The sequence below is a fragment of the Chiloscyllium punctatum genome, chromosome 10 (assembly GCF_047496795.1).
Source record: "Chiloscyllium punctatum isolate Juve2018m chromosome 10, sChiPun1.3, whole genome shotgun sequence".
NCBI lineage: Eukaryota > Metazoa > Chordata > Chondrichthyes > Orectolobiformes > Hemiscylliidae > Chiloscyllium > Chiloscyllium punctatum.
This window is the reverse complement of record NC_092748.1, coordinates 33739651-33759401: the sequence shown is the minus strand read 5'-3', so window position 1 is coordinate 33759401 and position 19751 is coordinate 33739651. Positions and strand designations below refer to the sequence as shown.

Here is a 19751-nt window from a genome sequence, read left to right as displayed (position 1 = left end):
TGCTGTGAGGCAGCAGTGCTACCGTGCCACCCACATTTCTTTGTGACATTCTTTTGGAACTTTCATGCCTGAATCTCTTGGTCAGTGATGAAGTGAGAGTGTGCACTGCTGACGCCATCAGAGACAACAGGCTTCCATTTTTATGCTGGACCTTTAGGACCTTCCAATCCTGCTTCAGCTTGTACCCAGCAATGAGGCAGGATAAGGGGCCCAGTGCTGGGCACAATTTCAAAGACACCATGACCTCTTTCACGTCAAGAGCTGAAGACATAATCCTCGAACTCTGCCTTTAGTGCAGTGAACTTGTCATTTCAAAACAAACCCATATCTATCGCAAACGCTGTGCTCATCCAACCCATCAACCCAACACTGCTCGCTCCTTTTCCAGCATGGCTCATTTTATTCTTCACGCCTGACAATATTCACCTTACTCCTGAAATTGTTCACCACTTTCAGACCCTGCTCAGCACCATCCCACAATCTGGTGGGGAAGGTGAAGAGAAGGAGAATAGACGGAGCAGTGTTGGAAATGCCTGTAGGCATGGTGGTGGTGATGGTGATGATGGTGATGATGGTGATGATGGTGATGATGATGGTGGTGGTGATGGTGATGGTCTGTGCCATGGGCATCACGCAAGGAGGGGAGCAGTGTTGAGAGGGAACAGCAGAGCTGTGGAGTGCATTAAGGGCTGAGAGTGTAAGACGTGTGAGCAATGCCAGGAGGTGGGGAGCATGGATTCAGAAGGGTTTTACTAATGTCTGAGTTCAGGATAACAGAGCAGCATTTGGCAGTGGATCAGTGTCAGGTGGAGGGTAAGCAATGTTTGGGGTGGGAGGGGGTTGTTGGACAACAATGTCAGGAAGAGAGAGGACAAACATTGTCATGGTGAACAGTGTGCAGGGATACTAAGTGTCCTTTGATGACATTTCTTCTAATCTAAAGGATTGCATTTCTGACAACTGGGCTTTATCCCTGTGAGAGACAGTTATCAATAAATCAGCATGAAAGACTGGGTGGACAGCCCAAACTCACTGACTGGCAGGTCACCAGTGAATTGGCAGTAAGGGCTTCCAAAGAATTATTCTGATCTCCTGCACCAAAACAGTGCTGTGAATCTGTGATTCAGGGTTCCAAAGTAAATCAGCTCCCATGAGCTTCCATTTCCTCAGGTGAAAACGGGATCAGGAACCAACGTCAGTTTAATTTTGCTGACCCCGTTTGCTAATTCTCCAAAGATTTACACAAAGTGGGAGCATACTTGTAATTGGATGTGCTCTCTTGTGCCTGGAAAGCCACATTAGACCAATAAATGTTATAGGGTTCACAGTTGAACCCTGTTCAAAAAATATTTCGCCAGCACACATATTAAAATTTGCTTAAATTACAATCACTTTAATAGCACAGCTAATTTTGCAAATGTTAGACTGTTACAAATAAATCTTGTATAACCTGTGAAAAATTAACATTCAGAGATTGTGATTATCAGGGCTTCAGGTTTGCTATTGGAGAGCTTACTTACAACAGCTAAAGTATTCATTTACAGAGGATTGTAATGTATGCTTTGAGGAAAATCCTAACACATTAATGAATATCCCACTTTCAGAATTACAGTATTCAGAAGTTTAAAACACATCTGCATGTACTGCAAATGTTCAGTGAAATTGCACTTACATTAGTATTCCTTTTGGACTTTACGTATGTGCTTATGCATGACGCGATTTCTTTGGAAACACATCTTTCATGGACTGTGTATTTGCAAACTGAAAAACAATACAGGGATGTCAAATAATCCTTGATTCCCAATATGCACTTGCCTTATATGTCATCTACTCTGTTCATTTTGAAGTTGCATAATTTAAATCATTAACTCAAGCACATAAGAAACAGGAGTAGGTACAGGCATCTGATCTATTGAAACAATTATGCTGGTCTCAACTCTACTTTTCTCTCTATCTTCAATACCCTTGTCAATAGTCTCTCTAGCTCAGCTTTCAATATATTCAATGACTCAGTTACCACCACACTCTGAGGAAGCTAATTCCAAACACTAGAGACCCTCAGAGACAAAATTCCTTTTCATCTTCATTTTCTGTGGGAGACAACTTCATCTGAAAATATGTCCCCTCATTCTGAACTCATCTGTGAGAGGAAGTATTTCCTCAACAGCTAACCAGTCAATCCTCTCAGAATCTCATATGTATCAGTAACATCAACTCTCATCTAAACTTCAGAGTATGGCCCAAGCTGCTTAAATGTTTCCTCATAAGACAAAGCCCTTATTCCAAGAATCAGCCAAGTGAACCTTCACTGAATGACTTAAAAAGGAGACCAAAACACTGTACTCCAGGAGTATTTCACACATGCCCTGTGCAGTTGCTTTTTGTTTTATAATATTCATGTGAAGTGCCTGGAGACATCTTCTGCTGTTAAGATTGTTATAAAAGTAAGTTGTTGTTTGTTACACAGCTGAATTGCAATACATTTAGTTAAATAAAGGCACACTTGGGTTATAAAAAAAGATGTCCACTTACAAATGTGACAATTGTGTGTTTTCTCAAGGACTGCAATTACACTATGTACCATGCTGCCAGTGAAAGGCACATTGAGAAGTGTTGTCAAGATTGTTCCTCTATTCAGGAATGAACTAAACACATAATCATGGCCACAGTTACCTCCACAGTCATGCTGTGGCTCGAGAGGGATGCATTCTCCTGTACTCGTACCTGGGAATAAGTGATTTATGCAGAATCCATAAAGTTAGACAAAAGCCCTTCAATACATGTCGCACTGCCGCACTCCCTATAGACTTTGACGGTTTTAAAATAACTCTAGGAATGGCCAACCACTTGTTTAATCAAAATAACAGTCAGTGGAACTCAATCAAATCCACCAACTAACCTTTAAATGGGATGGAGATAGTTCAGAGGGTTTTTGAACTTTGTGGGGTGGGGTGGTTTGGGGAGCAGGGTTTCACCCGACTCCCCTACATATGTTCAGCTGTGTGTGTTAGATACTGCTGGTACCTAATCCGAGTTCCATGCTGACTGGAGTCACCATCTGTCCACTCAACATTACACCTAAGCATTCTTGTTGGGCAGGTACTCATAGTCCTCAGCTAAAATGTGAGCTATTGCAGCTTGTACCTGAATGATGAACAGCCAAGGGAAAGCAATTCTAGAACCAAAGCACTGCTCATAGCACACAAACAAGTAACCAGATTGCTTAAACGAAGTAAGACAACTTATATAAGTGTGGTAATGTAGCGTATTTGCTATTTTGATACCCTTCTCTCAGGATACAGCTTACTAATTGGACTGAATGATTTTGCTCATCATTGAGACTTTGAATCTTGATGTGGAATCTTGGTGCAGAATAGAGCCTGATGATTGAAATCAAGCCTCTGCCCTTCTGGAGATAATTTGATTCACCTTTGAAATGCATAAAACTAAAATCGCCAGACTCCTTAAGGGAGTCACTCAAAATGCTGAACGTAACAAAGTATCTACAATAAACCCAAATTTGTTGCCTTTCTACATAGCAAGTGAACATGCTTTGAAGTACAGTTACTTTCTTTGCTGCAGCTGATAGGATGTAGAGCAAAGTTACAGACTGCAGTTACAGACATGAACAATTTATCTGTTTTGACGGTAAAACTACACACAAACATATGAATTAGGAGCAGCAGAAAGCCATGAAGTCCCTTCAACTCCTGCTCAAAAAAATCATGGCTGATCTGACTGTGACCTCAAATCTGCATTCCCACCTTACAACTCTTCACCTTCTTGGTAACAACAACTTATCTATTCCACCTTTCAAATATTCACTTACTGCTTCCATCACCTCTTCAGGAAGAGGGTTCCAAAGACTCATGACCCTCAAAGAAAACATTTCACTTTGTCTGTTTTAACATGATTTTTAAACAGGAACTTTTGGTTCTAGACGCTACTAAAAGAGCAAGCATCATCTTTAACATATACCCTATCAAAACTCCTGCATCTCGTATGTTTCAATCAAGTCATGTTTTAGTCTTCGAAACTTCAACCAATATAAAGCCTAGCCTGTGCAATCTTTCCTCGTAACTGTCTCTTTTCAGATACTAGTCTGAAAAACCTCTGAACTGTCTCCAACACATTTACAACATTCTTCCAATAAATTGACTGATACTGTGCACAATTCTCCAGATGCAGTCTCAATAGTACACTGAATAACCGAAAGATAACTTCTCTATTTTTGTATTCAACTTCCCTTGCAGTAAATTCTAACATTTTATTAGCTTTTCTAATTACTTGATGTCCGTGCACACTAATCTTTCATGATGCATGTATGAGGACAGTATTTGCATCTCAGAACTCTGCAATCTCTCAACCCTTTGTCAAAAGAAAGCTGCTTTGGGATCTTTTATGCCCATTTTACAGGACAACAGATTAGATTAGATTAGATTAGATTAGATTACATTTCATTACAGTGTGGAAACAGGCCCTTCAGCCCAACAAGTCCACACCGACCCGCCGAAGCGTAAACCACCCATACCCCTACATCTACCCCTTACCTAACACTATGGGCAATTTAGCATGGCCAATTCACCTGATCTGCACATCTTTGGACTGTGGGAGGAAACCGGAGCACGTGCAAACTCCACACAGACAGTCGCCTGAGGCGGGAATTGAACCTGGGTCTCAGGCGCTGTGAGGCAGCAGTGCTAACCACTGTGCCACCGTGCCGCCCACCATGATTGATCTGCAAGATGGCTTCTCTTACATTACAGCACCACTTTGGTTTTCTCCTGTGCTATGTTGAAATAAGGTATCTGTCACTTCAATAATACGGAAGGTGGAAAACAAACTAGCTGATCTTTGCAAGTCTCCTGAACTGGTCTGATAGGAGCTGCTGGTGTGTGACGCAATCGTGACTTTATCCCGATAATTTTGGGTTGCTACTTTCACTCTGCCAAATGATGTAACTCAAATGCTTAGCAGACACTGATTCCAATCAACTTTCCTACCAAACTGCAGGAAGTGAATTATATCAAATCTGGAATTTAGAGTTCACTAAATAGACCTGATACTTAGCAGAATGTTTCCTGTGCATGCTGGTGTCATCTCCCTCCACTCTGAGTTCTTACTCGTAGTCTCCACCAAAATCCTGGAAGCTGTTTTGCATTGGAATAGTTGCCTCTGATCAGTTCAACGAGATGAGAGACTGAATAAATTGGGCTTAGATTCTCCGGAGGTTAGAAGAATGAGAGACATTCTCATTGAAATGTGCACAGTTCTGAAGGACCTTGATGGTGTTATGATCCCAGCTGATGCTACAACAGACAGGTCAGATTCTAGTATGAAATCTGACGATTGATCAGATTTAGTTTTTTTCATGTATTACAGTGGTGTTTCAGTGAAGCATAGACACAAGGCTGCAGACTTGATCTTAACAATAAATAAAACTTGTGTTATGCAAAGCAAGAGAACCAAATTAAAAACAAAGTTAGCTACATATATCACAGTTTAAAATAATCCAATATATATCCTCTCTGTTCCCCAACACCATCACTTTACAGTTAACTAGAAATCCAGGGAATCTTTTCTTGCCTCATAAATCTGTAGGCTGACATCATTGGTGTTTTTTAGTTTTGGGCCTGAGAGCTGTGAATCCTCACAACACTGAGATCTTAAACTTCCTTACTTTTGAAAGCAAATTTCTAACCAAAAGCTCCCTAAGTGCTTTGGACAAATTTTCTTTTCCACTCTTTTCTTCCGTCTGACCTCAGGTCACCATTAAATTAAAGTGCTTTGGACAAAACATATACAAAGACTTGCCCACCCTAGCTTCTGCTGAGTTAATGCTGATTTTTTTTTCTTCTCTGGTCATAAAACTCCATGATATTAACCAACTTTCATTTGCCATTCACAATGGCTTCAGTTATCTGCTATTTTATAAACTGGTTTAAAATCATGGTTCTGAAATGACTAATTATTAAACTTCTTCACAAAAACAAGGTCAGTCCCATATGCCACTAGTTTAAAATCCAAACTCAAACAAAATTATTTTATTTCAAACCATATACCTTTCATCACAGTATGATAGACACAGAGATTGTTGATATTGATTAGTGAATCTAAAATTTGGGGTGGTGCACAATCTCAGGATAAGGTGCAATCAATCAATCATTCAGTATAGAGAAGAGGAGAAAGTATGTTATTCAAAAGGATTGTGAATCTTTGGAATTCTCTATTCAAAAAGAACACAGATGCTTCATTGGTCATTACATTTAACACTTTTCAGTTTTCTCAAAAATTAAGGGATAAATAGTTCAGGAAGAAAGGAGGGTTAAAGCCCAAGAACAGCCATCATCCCAAGAACACAGAATAAGCTTGGTAGGCTAGATAGTCCACTCATACTCCTATTTCTCACATTGTTACATTCTTACTTAAATCTGGCTCCAAAGAATTCTGCCAATTTCTAAGGGTAGTATCAAAGTCTGCTACTAATTTCCTTGGCAGCCCTCCTGAATTTCTTTGATGTATTATTAAATGCTGAAACATCTTGGGAGCATGAAGAGCAGAAATTGAATGAAATCAGTCCAGACTCATGGCTTTTATTGACTTCCTACAAACTGACAGGGTTGCCTCTCTGCATCAGCTTATCTTGCCTGTTTCTGCATTGGAAAGCTTCATCCTGGAACTAGAACCTTAGAAAATCATACTAAATTTGTGTGCATGGAAAGTAACCATATTTAAAATTAGATTAAGTATGCAACTATATTTAAGTAGAATCAAACGTTTTAGCACATGAAATCTATGAAGCACAGAGAAACTTTCAAAAAAAAGTGAATGGAGGCTTTTTTTTAAAAAAAAAGTCAAAGTTACATTCTGAATGACTGTAACAGTACTGTACTCTTTTTTCCACATCTTTCTCACTCTGCCTTGGGCACAGTTGACAATAGCAATCTCCTCAAATATCTTTCGTCTACTGCCTAGTGTGACTGCACTCATTTGGTTCCTCTCCTATCTTTCAATTTGTAGCCACAGAATCCTCTCCAATGATTTCACTTCTCTTTCCATTCTCTTACCTATACCTCTTGATTTCACAAAAAACTATCCTTATCCCCCTCCTATTCTTACCCCCTGTGAAACATCATTTGAAAATCCATTATGTGTGACAGCAGCACCTAATTCTACCCCACCCCCAGCTGCAAGATCTTTGACTGCTTCTCCGACACCCAGTACTATGAGCAGAAATTTCCTCCAAATAGAAATTATGACCAAAGCCATTGTTTTCCATTCCTGCTACTAAATGTGTTCATTTGCCATCAACTCCACTCTTCCATCATACAATCATCTAAGACAATTCACAACTTGGATGTCCTATATGATGGTATATTCTGACTGCATACCCATCCCGTCACTAAAATTACCTGTTCCCACCTTGCTAAAATCACCAACTCTGCCTCAGTTATAGTTGATTAATTAATGGTTTCCTGCCTCTCTGAGCTGAACTCTCATATCCCATCCACCATCCACACATGCTCATTCAGAATTTTGCTTCCGGTATCCCAACCCACTCCACATCCTGTACACCCATCATCACTGGCTTTTGTTTAAACAATGCCATGGTTTTATAATTTTAACCGTGGATTTAAATTTCTTTTATAATCTTCCCTTATCTCTATAACCTACATAAATTCTACAAGATATCTCTATTTTTCTAATTCACTCCTGACTGCAATGCCTCCAGCTGCCTTGGAGCCCAAGCTCTGGATTTCCCTTGTAAACCTTTCCACTTCACTTTGCTGCATTGGGATGCTCCTCAGGCCAAGTTTCTCTTGCTGATTTGATCTTTCATTTCTTGCTGCTCCTTCAATAAAATGCACATAACATTGTTGAATGTCTGATTGAATAACATGACAAAGCTCCACAGGAAGGAAAACAGTTTGTTGAAATGCAGTATTTTCAAGATCATATCCAAAAAAATGCTGAAAAGGTAAAGTAATTTCAGGAAAGATCAATATTATAGCATGGGGTGAAAATTCCACAGCCCGTGAAAATTTAATTGTTCGTATCAGTAGGATTTTAGAGTGCAACCGATGGGGAACAATTTGGCAGGTTCCACCCAGCTTGCTAAGCAGTAAACACAAAGTAAGTTTAGAGCAAAATTCAGTAGACTTGCACAAAACCATTTAATTATCTGTGCTATTATTCCACAATTCTTTTTGTCTTACCATGTAATGAATGCTTGCTCAACACTTAACTTGCACAAAAACCATTATCAAATGATTTCTGCATTATACCTCTTCTCTCTCCCTCTCTCAATATCACCGCATCCTTGAAATTACTATTTTCAACAACATGGTAATGATTATACTGGCAAGAACAGACAAAATTGCCTTATGTTAAGATAGGTTTAGCAGACATGTGAACAATAATGCTCAGAGTAATCTCAAGTCAGGATTTCATCTGATTGAAATTGATTAAATTTGCAGATTGTCAATATTGAATATGTAAGTAACTTTCCTGCTAGCTAAATTGGCCTAATCTCAAAATACAATAATGAGGAGTCAGATTTATATGCCACAACGTATCAAAATAGGTACAGGAACACATGCAGACGTTCAGAGAGAATGGCTAGGAACACTAAAATATAAGTGCTTCCATTAGCTGTGGATGCTTTACTGGTAAAATGCATGAGGATTTACTTACAAGAACAGCAGAGACCTTGTTTTCTAACACCCAACAGCATATTCAGACAGAAGTTGCAGTATGCAGGCTTGTTGAAATGCTTTAATCGCCAAACATGTTGACCATCATCTTTCACATTCTGCCGAGAAAAAAAATGTACACAATGAAAACGTTCAGTGAATGTTCACTTTTTCTTATTCCTTACCTACATATTTAAATATTATCCTTATCCATATCATTCATGCCATTGACTTTGTGTCAGCCCTTTCAAAGAGCATTCCAGTTACTTCCACTCTCCTGTTTCCCTATTGTATTTACCCCTTCACGGGTTTATCCAACTGCTTTTCAAAAATACAACTATTTCCATCATCCTATCAGGTTATGCATTACAAATATGGTTCCTTTCATCATTATCACCTCTTTTGCTAATCACCTCGAATATGTGCCGTTGAGTTTCCTTCTCTGAAGAGCATGCCTCTAGCTTCTGCAGTCTAACTGCATAACTTAATCCTTCATCTTTAGAGCCATTCCAGGAAATCCCTTCTCTCATCCATCCAGCTTCTTTACATGGCTTCTTCAGATAGGGTATTCAAAACTGGACCCAATGTTCAGGCTGGGTCTGACTAGCATTTTATATAAGTAGTGAGGAAGTCTTCAGAATATGTATGCCATTCTCAAATTGCTACTCAGCATTGGAGACGCTTAGAGTAACAACTAGGTAGGAGGCTGGATCTCTTCCTGAAAAATGGAGATGGATCAAGTTTATGTTTGGGTAAGAGTGATACTGCGTCAGAGTTCCTGGGAATAATCATCCAGGCAGGGGCAACTAAAGCTCTACAGACACAATTCAGATCCCAGCATAGCAGCTGTATTAATTACTACATCTGGAATAAAATGCTAACCCCATTAAAAATGGTCAGGAACCAGATGAGTATTTATGAAAATGCCCTTCAGGGGGCATTTTCATTCTGCAATTTTAAAAAAATAGCTGAAGGCACTGAATACAGCAAAAGCTGGCAACGTCCCAGCTGCAGTACTCACCTCAGACACAGCTGCACTCTTAGCCGTGCTCCTTCAGTACAGCTACAATACTGAGGAAAACCTAACAACAGGGGAAACTGGTGTACTAAAAGCAGGATAAATCCAATTTTACTAATTACTGCCCCATCAGTTTAACCTGAATGATCAGCTAAAAGATGAACAGTTTCACTGACAGAACTATCAAGCAGTTCTGTTGATGTGATCACCGCTACATTGGGAAGATAGGATGCCAACTTGCAGAATGTTTCAGAGAACATCTCTGGGACACAAACAAACCTACCGCCCTGTGGCCGAACACTTCAACTCCCCCTCCCACTCCGCTAAGGACATGCAGGTCCTGGGCCTTCTCCACCATCAAATTCGAGCCACCTGGAGGAAGAACAGCTCATCTTTTGCCTTGGGACTTTCCAACCACATGAGATCATTGTTGATTTCACCAGTTTCCTGATCTCCCCTCCCCTCACCCAATCCCAGATCCAACCCTCCAACTCAGCACTGCCCTCTTGAACTGTCCATCTTCCCTCCCACCTCTCCGCGCCACCCTCCACTCTGACCTATCACCAACACCCCCCATCTTCATCTATCCAGCGCATTCCCAGTCACCTCCGCCCCCCTGCCCTAGCCACCTCAGGCACCCCTCCATATTCCTGATGAAGGGTTTATGCTCAAAATGTCGACTCTCCTGCTACTTGGATGCTGCCTGACTGGCTGTGCTTTTCCAGCACCACACTTTATACCTCTGATCTCCAACATCTGCAGTCCTAGCACTTACTCAGCAACAACCTTTATTGTCAATCACAGAAACTCAGTTTGGGCTCTGCCCAGGCTACCTGGCTCTAGAATTCGAACCTTGGGCCAAAGTTGGACAAAAGAACTAAACTCCAGTGGTGGGGTGAGAACAAGTGACCTTAACATCAGTGTTTGATTAAGGAGGACATTGTATAATATAGACCAAAAGATACATGAGCTGAGGTAGGCCAATCGGTTCATCAAGTCTGCTCCAGAGGGGTCTAGCAAAATTGGAGTCAATGAGTATCAGGAAAAGAACTCTCCACTGGTCGGGGTCATACCCAGCACAAAAAGGAAACTGGCTTTGGTTGCTGAAGGTCAGTCGTCACTGCTCCAGGACATCTCTGCATGAGTTCCTCAGGGTAGCATCCTAAACCCAAACCATCTTCAATGGTTTCATCGATGACTATCCCTACATCACAATGTCAGAAGTGGAGATGCTTGCTGGTTGTGTAGAGTGTTTCAAACAACTTCAGACTCGGGCTGATAAGTGGGAACTAACACTCCCACCACACAGCCTAAATGGACTAGGCATTGTGGCAATATAAACAGGTCAGAAACTGCGAATTCTGAGGCTAGTTACTTACTGCATGTCTGTGCAAAGCCTTCTCATCATCTACAAGGCACAAGTCAGAAGTGTTATAGAATATTCTGCACTTGTCTGGATGACTGCAGTTCCAAGAACACACTTCAACCATCCACAACAAAGCTTGATTAGCAACCCAGCCACACATCTTAAACAGTTAAGGCTACCACCAGTCTCCCTGTTGTAGGTATGGCTACTGTATTGTTAGGATAGCAGCTCCAGGATTATTTGTCAGAAATAATGAAGGAATAGTGATATAATTTCAAACCAGGATGGCATGTGGCTTGGGGAGAAACTGGTGTTCCCATACGTCTTCTGCTTGTCCTTCTAAGTCGTACAGATGGAGGATTTACAAGGTGTTATTGAACTTTATGAGTTGCTGCAGGTGCATCTTTTATAGGGTACAGATTGCTAACACTTTGAGCCAGTGCAGGAGGATATTTGGTGCTTGGACCATGGGATGAGTGTGCACAGATCAGCATGGAGGCAGTCAGGGACCCTACGGTGGATTGTGGTGGAGAGGCATACTGGACCATTGAGAGTGGGTGGCATGGAGTGTGAGATGGCGGGGGTGGGTGCATATGAAGACTTGAGGGTCTAATAACAAACTTAAGGCAATTAGAGCCCCAGAAAGCAAAAGCAGGCCTTTTAAACAAGTGACCTGAGCACTCAGCAGCTCCTGTTGCTGTCTCCAATCTGCATCAGGGTGATGTGCCTGACTGGCCTCATGCCCTGAATCATCATCCCAACCCATCCCAGAATGAAGATCCTGCTCTTTATTGTGGTGAGCGTGGCAAGACAGGGAATTCCCCAATTCTGTACACCAGCCTTTGGAGCCAAAAACCAGACCCATAACTGTATGCTTCCAAAATGTGTGTACAAACCAGCTCAGTTTCTGCACACCTCTAAATGGTACAGCTTGGTTGAACCATTTCTTCTCATTTTTCTGACTGAAATGCACCACTTCCCATACTTCTGTGCATGGAATGATAGAGACGTACAGCATGGAAACAGAGTCTTCGCTCCAAATCATCCATGCCGACCAGATATTCTAAAATAATCTAGCCCCATTTGCCAGCATTTGGCCCATACCCCTCTAAACCCTTCTTATTCATTTACCCATCCAGATGCCTTTTAAATGCTGTAATTGTACCAACCTCCACCACTTCCTCTGGCAGCTCATTCCATGCACGTACCACCCTCTGCATGAAAAAGTTGATCCTTAGGTGCCTTTTAAATCATTCCCCCTCACCCTAAACCTATGCCCTCTAGTTCTGGACTCCCCCACCTCATGGAATGGGGGAGATTGAAGCACTTAACCACTGAACAACAATCCCTACAAGATTAACGGTCACTGTCTGGGGAATCATCCCTTTGAATTGTTATGGATTGTTTATCATAATTACATAAGTAGCTAAGCAACATGATTGGGCATTAGTATTTTTATTATTAACAGCATTGTATAAATAATATTAATGAATAAAATTCCGTCGGCAATCAGATAAAGTAATTACCCAGTACCACAAGTGGTTATGAAGAAATCACTGATGGTTGTTAAAAGCATGACTCAATGTTTAAAATTCTACTTCTGAGCAGCTCTATAATTTTCACAAATGAATGCTTCCAGCCCTGTACTTACTGTCTCCATGCCAAGGAGGACCAGTAATGGAATAGTAGTTATTCCTCCTCTTATCCACTCTTCCAGTGTAACTGTACCATCGTGATCGTAGTCTATTTCCTCCATCATTTCCATAAGTATCTGCAGAGTAACATATGCACATCTAATCTACTGCCTTGTAAGTGTTTTCCTTCAAAGTTTCTTTGCTTTTAAAACAAATACTTAATTAGAATTCATACATTTGCTGTTCTTTTTGAAAGTTAAAAGACAATAATACACTGCTTTCTGTGACAATCTCAAAACATTTATCAAAGATGGAAATTGGACATTGAGCAGGAATACTTGAGCTTTACATGGATGACCAAAATTATGGTAGAATAATCAAATCTGGAGAAAACTTTGGGGGATGGAGGGCAGTAAGGTGGTGAAGTGGAGCTGCTCTGAAGCACAGGGTGAGATTTAAAAAATGATACCGACATCAAAGATTGATGAGAGGGGTTAAGAGGAGTTAAGAAATGTTACACAGAATGTTGGAGTTGTGAAAACTGCAGACATGAGCTGGCACACAACGTAGGAACTGAAAATTTGAGGAGGGGGTATAGCCATGGAGAAATTTGGAAATGAGGTTAAAGATTGAGCATCTGGGAAATATGTTGTGGTAGTAACAAGCGAAGTGATAGTGTGTTGGATTTGGAGTAGTACATGAATGGGTCGTGGAAGTTGAAATGTGTTTAAATTTAAGTTTACAGAGCCTGGAAGTGTGGAAACCAAAGAAGGAGATGACATGAATCAGGGCAACTGAAGGCAAAATTATTGACTTTCAAATAAATAGATAATAAATGGAGTTTAAAGCTTTCAGATAGAGCACTGAGGACACCATGCACAGAGCAAGCTCAATTGAATGAGCTTCTGGGAAGATATGGAACATGTGTTGTACTTCTCTTCAGGGCTGAAAGTGATAGTCTTAGTTTTCGAAAATTATGGAGTGGTTACAGCATAGAAGGTGGCCATTCAGCCCACTGAGTCCATTTCAGCACTCTGCAAGAGCAATTTAACTAGACTCACTCCCATAGCCTTTCCACTGTAAATCAGCTTTATCATTTCTAGATGCATAGCCAATTCTCTTCTGAAAGCCTCAAATTAATCTTCTTCCACTATGCTCTTAGGCAGTGCCACTCCCCAGTTATAAAATTCTCAGATTGTCTTTGATTCTTTTCTAAGTCTTTGTAAATTGATATCCTCTATTTCTTGTCTACCCTACCATTAAGAATAATTTCTGTGTCTCTACTCCATCTGGGCCCCTCATCGCTTTCAAATCTTGTCGCAACTTTTTCTTCTCCAAGAAGGAAAATCCAAGATCATTCCACTCTGCTTGCAACAGAAATCGTCAACACTGCACACATTGTCATACATCTTCCTTGCACCCTCTCTAAAGCCTCCCCATCCTTCCTGAAGTATGGCAGGCAGAATCAGACATATTTGAGATTGAACCCATTTTAAAAAGGCTCATCACAATTCTCTTGGTATTGTCCTCTATGCACTGAGTATAAATGCAAGAGTCCCATATGTCTTTTTAACCACTTTCTCAATCTGCCCTGCCATTTGTACACATATGCAAACCTACAAGCCCAGTTGAAATCATGAATGTAAATTGAGAATATCAGTTATTCTAGTCCTAAGCCCTGAGGAACACTACTGTATACCAACTTCCAGTCCAAAACACAACTATTTGCTACAACCATCTGTCTTCTATCATACCGACAACTTGGTATCTTATGTCTGTTTTATTCCATGGACCACACTGTAGCTGACAAGCATGCCAGCTATCATTTTATCAAGCGCCTTCATGTCCACCACGTGAACCACATTATCCTCATCAACTCTCCCTGCTACCTTATCAAAAACTCTAGCAAGTTAGCTTAAATTGCAAAAAAATTCTGGTTCACTCATGATAATTAAGCATTCATCATATAAGGCTAGTGGGAGTGGTGGGAAGAGATGGGAGTTAACCACCAACAATTAAACCAAGCATTAACCTTAATATCCATGATAATTAAGATGTTTGGAAGAATTGCTGGTGAAATAGGATAAATGATACTCCTTATAGTGATTCAGACAGATCTAATGATTAGTAACTAAACCAGTAACACACCAGGTACTTTCAAGTTTGAAGTCCTTACACTCGTAACTGTAGAAGAACGAACCATATTAGAGGAATTATGGAAAAGAGCTGGTGAGGCATCAGGTTTTGAGGGGGGTTTGGTCACTGAAGAAGACATTTTGAAAATGGCAAACTCTTCCATCCATAATTATTGTCATACTGTCAGCACTGTTGGTGGTCATGTGGTTGGATGGGGAGGGACACTGGAAAATGAACGACGGCAGTGAAATTGAAGTGAGGAAGTTGGGGAAATTTAAGAAAAGACTGAAATCTGTGATAAGACCAAGCAAGGTAGGCAAAAATATCTTTGCACGGAATTCTCCCTTATAGAATAAGCTTCACACAGTCAGGAAGGAGAGATCACATCCAGAGTGAGACACAGTCCCAGTAACTATATAGTTCGGGAAATTTGGAGACAGCATGGAAATAATACAGACAAATCTTTGTTTTCTTTCTCCATTTTAAAAGGTTAAAATTCAACGGTCTAGTGAGACCACATAAGCATCTGGTCAGACTGCATTTAGAATATTGTGAGTGTTTTTCATCCTTCTTTGTAAGGAAGGATGTGCTGGTGTTGGAGATGGTCCAGAGGGGTTTTACAAGAATGATCACAGGGGTGAAAGCCTTGTCATATGAGGAGCAGTTGAGGACTGTAGGCCTGTACTCAGTGGAGTTTAGAAGGATGAGGAAGGATTCTCATTGAAATTTACAAAATACTGAGAGGCTAGAGTGGACATGGAGCAGATGTTTCCATGACTAGGAGAGACTAGGATCTGAGGGCACAGCTTCAGAGTGAAGGGATGACCCTTCAGAACTAAGATGATGAGGAATTTCTTTGGTCAAAAGGTGGCTAGTCTGTGAAACTCATTGCTGCAGAGGGCTGTGGAGGCTAAGTCAGAAATAGATTCTCAATTAGTAAGGAGATCAAGGGTTATGGGAAAAAGGCAGGAGAATGAGGTGAGAAATATCAGACATGATCAAATGGCACAGAAGGCTGAATGGCCTAATTGTACTCCTATATCTTGTGATCTTAAGGTCTTATAAACCTGTTTCACATTAGCATGCAATGTTTCCACAAACACTGATATTGCTATTACCCAGTTTAGGCCATTCAATCATTTGAAATTATTTTTCTCTCCCAGTTGGTTTTGCATCAATTTTAGAAGGTTTTACTGGTGTGGATTTGGGGGGGGGGGGGGGGGTGTCTGGTGTGTCACCTAAAATCAATGGAAGAGCAGAAAATACATTTTCAAGAAATTGTTTTGTGACTAAAATATTTTAAAATAAACAGAAGACATATGGCTACATATTGGAGGTGTAATATTAAACTAAATTAAATTAAATTCCACCCTGATGATTTGCAGGAATGCTGACAGTGGTTCAGTAAAGGCATTAATCTAAAAAGCAGATGTATGCAACTTTTAGGAATCATTATGTGAAATTTGCAGAGGGCACACAGAGGGCAGTGAATACATCACTTGCCTAATAAAACAATGGTGCTTCAAAGCAACACTTACTGGCTTGAGTTCAGTCGCATCCCATTCCAAGTATTCCGCCACATGGACCATTTGATTAATGATACGATCTAATTCCTGCAATAAAAGAAAAAACAAAAATTTAAAAAGGTAACCGCCTGACATGTTTTGCTTTTGCTTGCAAAGACATTATGAATTGGATTTTCTCAGTCCCAGTGCAATATGGAGGTCTTGGGAAGAGAGTGGGGAAAGCATGAGGTGGGCATGCTAATAGCACTCAGTCACCACACGACTTGTTAATAGTGGGTATGACAGCACGGTCACTGTCCATCAAACAAAGGCAAGCAATGAATGAATGAATGCTATCTTTGTAACGGCCATTTCCAGTCCTCGCTGATATTTTATGGTGTATTTGTAAACCATCTCATAAGCTGTGATGGTGTCCTGGAAGGCCAGGGTCAGGGGCTTATTCTAGCTACTTTTATGGTCCACGGAGGGGTCTCCCACAAACAGCAGCCATTCTCATAGCTTTGTGTCTCTATTTTGACTGTCCAAAAGCCAGAGCCCCATTTAGTAAAATAAATTGTACAAGAGTGCCTCAATGTTAAAGTGCCCTCACTTTCTCCCTGCAGCCTCAGCACCTTTACTACCGCCATTACAAAGGCTGCTGAGCAGCTGTTCTGAACACAGGACTGACATCTTGAGAAATGGGACACCGTCCCAAATTCACCGCCTGGTGTCCTGCTGCCCACTCATGTGGGCTCGGGACCTGGTTCATGTTCTGGCAGCAGTTCTGCCTAAGTTGCAAAACGTTTAAAGGTTTCTGTAAAATTCAACAGTGTATATTTCAGAACATGAATTGTCACCAATGACATATATTAAGATCAATTCAAATCACTGTATAAATCATGTTTATTTTCCCCATATTAAAACAGAATAAAGACAAAGATGAAAGAGAAAGCAATTGTGCCTTACACAGGTTTGAACCATTATACTTTGAACCATTGTCACTTTTCCAGAGCAAATAACATTTCTTTTGGCAGTGGGAAGAAAGCTGAAGAAAGAACCTAATTAACTTATTGAGTGTGAAAACAACAGGTTACTTTCGGTAGACTCGCATTTCCTTCTTCTGGTGAAATTGTTTACATTCACTTAGTTTAAATATATTTAAACTGCAAAAGGCAATTTGTCATCAATACTAATGGGCTCCCTTCTAAGTCTCCCAAGCTCTAGATTAAGGAATTTTCTAAACTAAAAGGATGGAATTAACAATGTATGAGGTTTATATCTCATTTTCTTGACATCCTTGCTCTTTGCCAAGTATTTTTAAAAAAAAATCACCCCAAACCATGCTGCCCAATAAAACCAGAGGTTTTCACTAAATTTAGAAGATCAGAGCTGATCACCAAATTTGTTCAGATATGAAGTTGTCTCTTGCCTCCAATCACCCTCTTACCATTAGCAGCCCAGCATGTCTCTCCGAATGTACTACATTCCAGCTTCAATCAGAAACTGAAATGATTCATTATCAGACTGTCGAACATCACCTTTATCCCCCAAAACGAAATTTATCAAAACGCATGTTCTGTATTTTTCTTTTGCACAGTTCACTGCATTGCCTTGGGAGAGCAATCTTCAATTCTTACAGAATCTTAGACAATCTTGGATGGCTGGGACCTATCCCGTGCATCCAGACATAGAGAAGGGCAGTGAGGACAGTGACCAGGTAAAAGGAAACAGCCTTGGGTTGCTGTTTTTAATTGTTATTCAATGATTCCTGTTTCAAAATGACTAACTTGGGGGAGGTCAGGACTGAACTTGGCTCTCATGTCTATGTGGATGAATAATGCTTGTGGCCATTTAAAACAATGAAATATACAATATTCCAATACCACAGTAAAATCTGCATAGCATTCATGAAAAGAGTTAAATACTATTATTACTTCTGCTGTGATATTCAAGAAAACGTAGACTTGAAAAGAAAAACATCTCCTTGCTTTATATCTGGTGAGTCGGCAAGTTTCAAGGATTACAGTTCTGAAATTCCTAAACAATCAAATAAAAACTTACTGAACTGTCCAGAACACCATTTCCATCTGTGTCATAGAGTCGAAACATAACTGTCAAAAAATAAATATCAGTAAGTGAATGATATACACTAATATTGAACTTGATATTTACTTTTAGGAGTTGAATTTATCAACTTTATTTTTTACGTGACATGTTAAAAGCACATTGATTATCAACATTAATGTCGTGTATTAAGGCATCAGTGCTAATTGTTTGAAACATTTCAATGGGTAAACTCGATCATTTACTCTTTAAAATTATTTGAGATGGGGTCGGGATTGTCTCTCAAGTTTACTTGGAAAGTGCCAGGGACCTACTGCACTGTTAAGCTATGTACACTACACCAATGCAATCTAAAGAACTGCAAAGTCTTTGAGAATTCGCTCTGCAATTACATACAGGTAAGATCCAAACCACTAGAAGACAGACGATTTCAGAATTCCTGAAGGAAAAAAACAACTAAGCAGCCTTTAGGATCTCTTTCATCCTTAATCTTCTTGTAAGGAATATTGACAAACTACCTCCTTGGAATAAAACCTGGTCTATTGCAAATGTGCACAGTTTTGCACTGCTGCATAACGCTATTGCTGGCATTTCATAATTCATTAAATTTAATACTATTTAGATAGTGGGAATGCAATAGCTTATTTCAATAAGGCACACTTTTGAATTAATCTCTCTCAATTTATTATATCAATACATCATAAATTGATAAAATATTTCATTCGTTAACATATTTCCAAATTGAACACAATGGAAAATGGGTGTTCATGTAATGCAATATCAATATGCTTTATGGCAAGAAGGACCTCTTCAACTGTATAAAGTAGATGCTTGTATGAAAGTTTGATGATACGCAGATAGTAGCCCCACCACTTGAGCATTTTCTCAGTTAGATTATGAAGCATCAATGCCACCAGTGAATATACTGGAATACACAAAACATCAGCTTAATGACTCCAAAGCCCGAACAAACAATGAACTGTATAATGTGACTTGAGGATACTGACTTACAAAGTGAGGTCTGTTTCAGTCAGTATTATCATAGAATTTATAGAATCCCTACAGTGTGGAAACAGGCCCTTTGGCCCAACAAATCCACACTGACCCTCTGAAGAGTAACTCACCTAGACCCATCCCTCTACCCTATTATCCTATATTGTATTTACCCCTGACTAATGCACCTAAGCTACATATCCCTGTCCACTATAGGGCAATTTAGCATAGCCAGATCACCTAACCTGCAGATCTTTGGATTGTGGAAGGAAACTGGAGCACCTGAGGGAAACCCATGCACACACGGGGAGAATGTGTAAACTCCACACAGTCACCTGAGGC

At 40.2% G+C, this 19751-nt stretch overlaps 1 protein-coding gene across 5 annotated transcripts in view; it reads right to left on the bottom strand.

The window, feature by feature from the left end:
• The window catches only part of dgkg (diacylglycerol kinase, gamma), a 527377-nt gene that overhangs the window by 241007 nt on the left and 266619 nt on the right, over positions 1 to 19751 (bottom strand). For all 5 annotated transcript variants that reach the window (XM_072578849.1, XM_072578848.1, XM_072578852.1 and 2 more), the window contains 5 exons: positions 18414 to 18463; positions 16386 to 16460; positions 12729 to 12848; positions 8695 to 8812; positions 1673 to 1761 (listed from right to left, as the gene is read on the bottom strand). In XM_072578849.1, coding sequence (XP_072434950.1) covers positions 1673 to 1761; positions 8695 to 8812; positions 12729 to 12848; positions 16386 to 16460; positions 18414 to 18463 — 452 coding nt within the window. The remainder of the gene's footprint in view (positions 1 to 1672; positions 1762 to 8694; positions 8813 to 12728; positions 12849 to 16385; positions 16461 to 18413; positions 18464 to 19751) is intronic.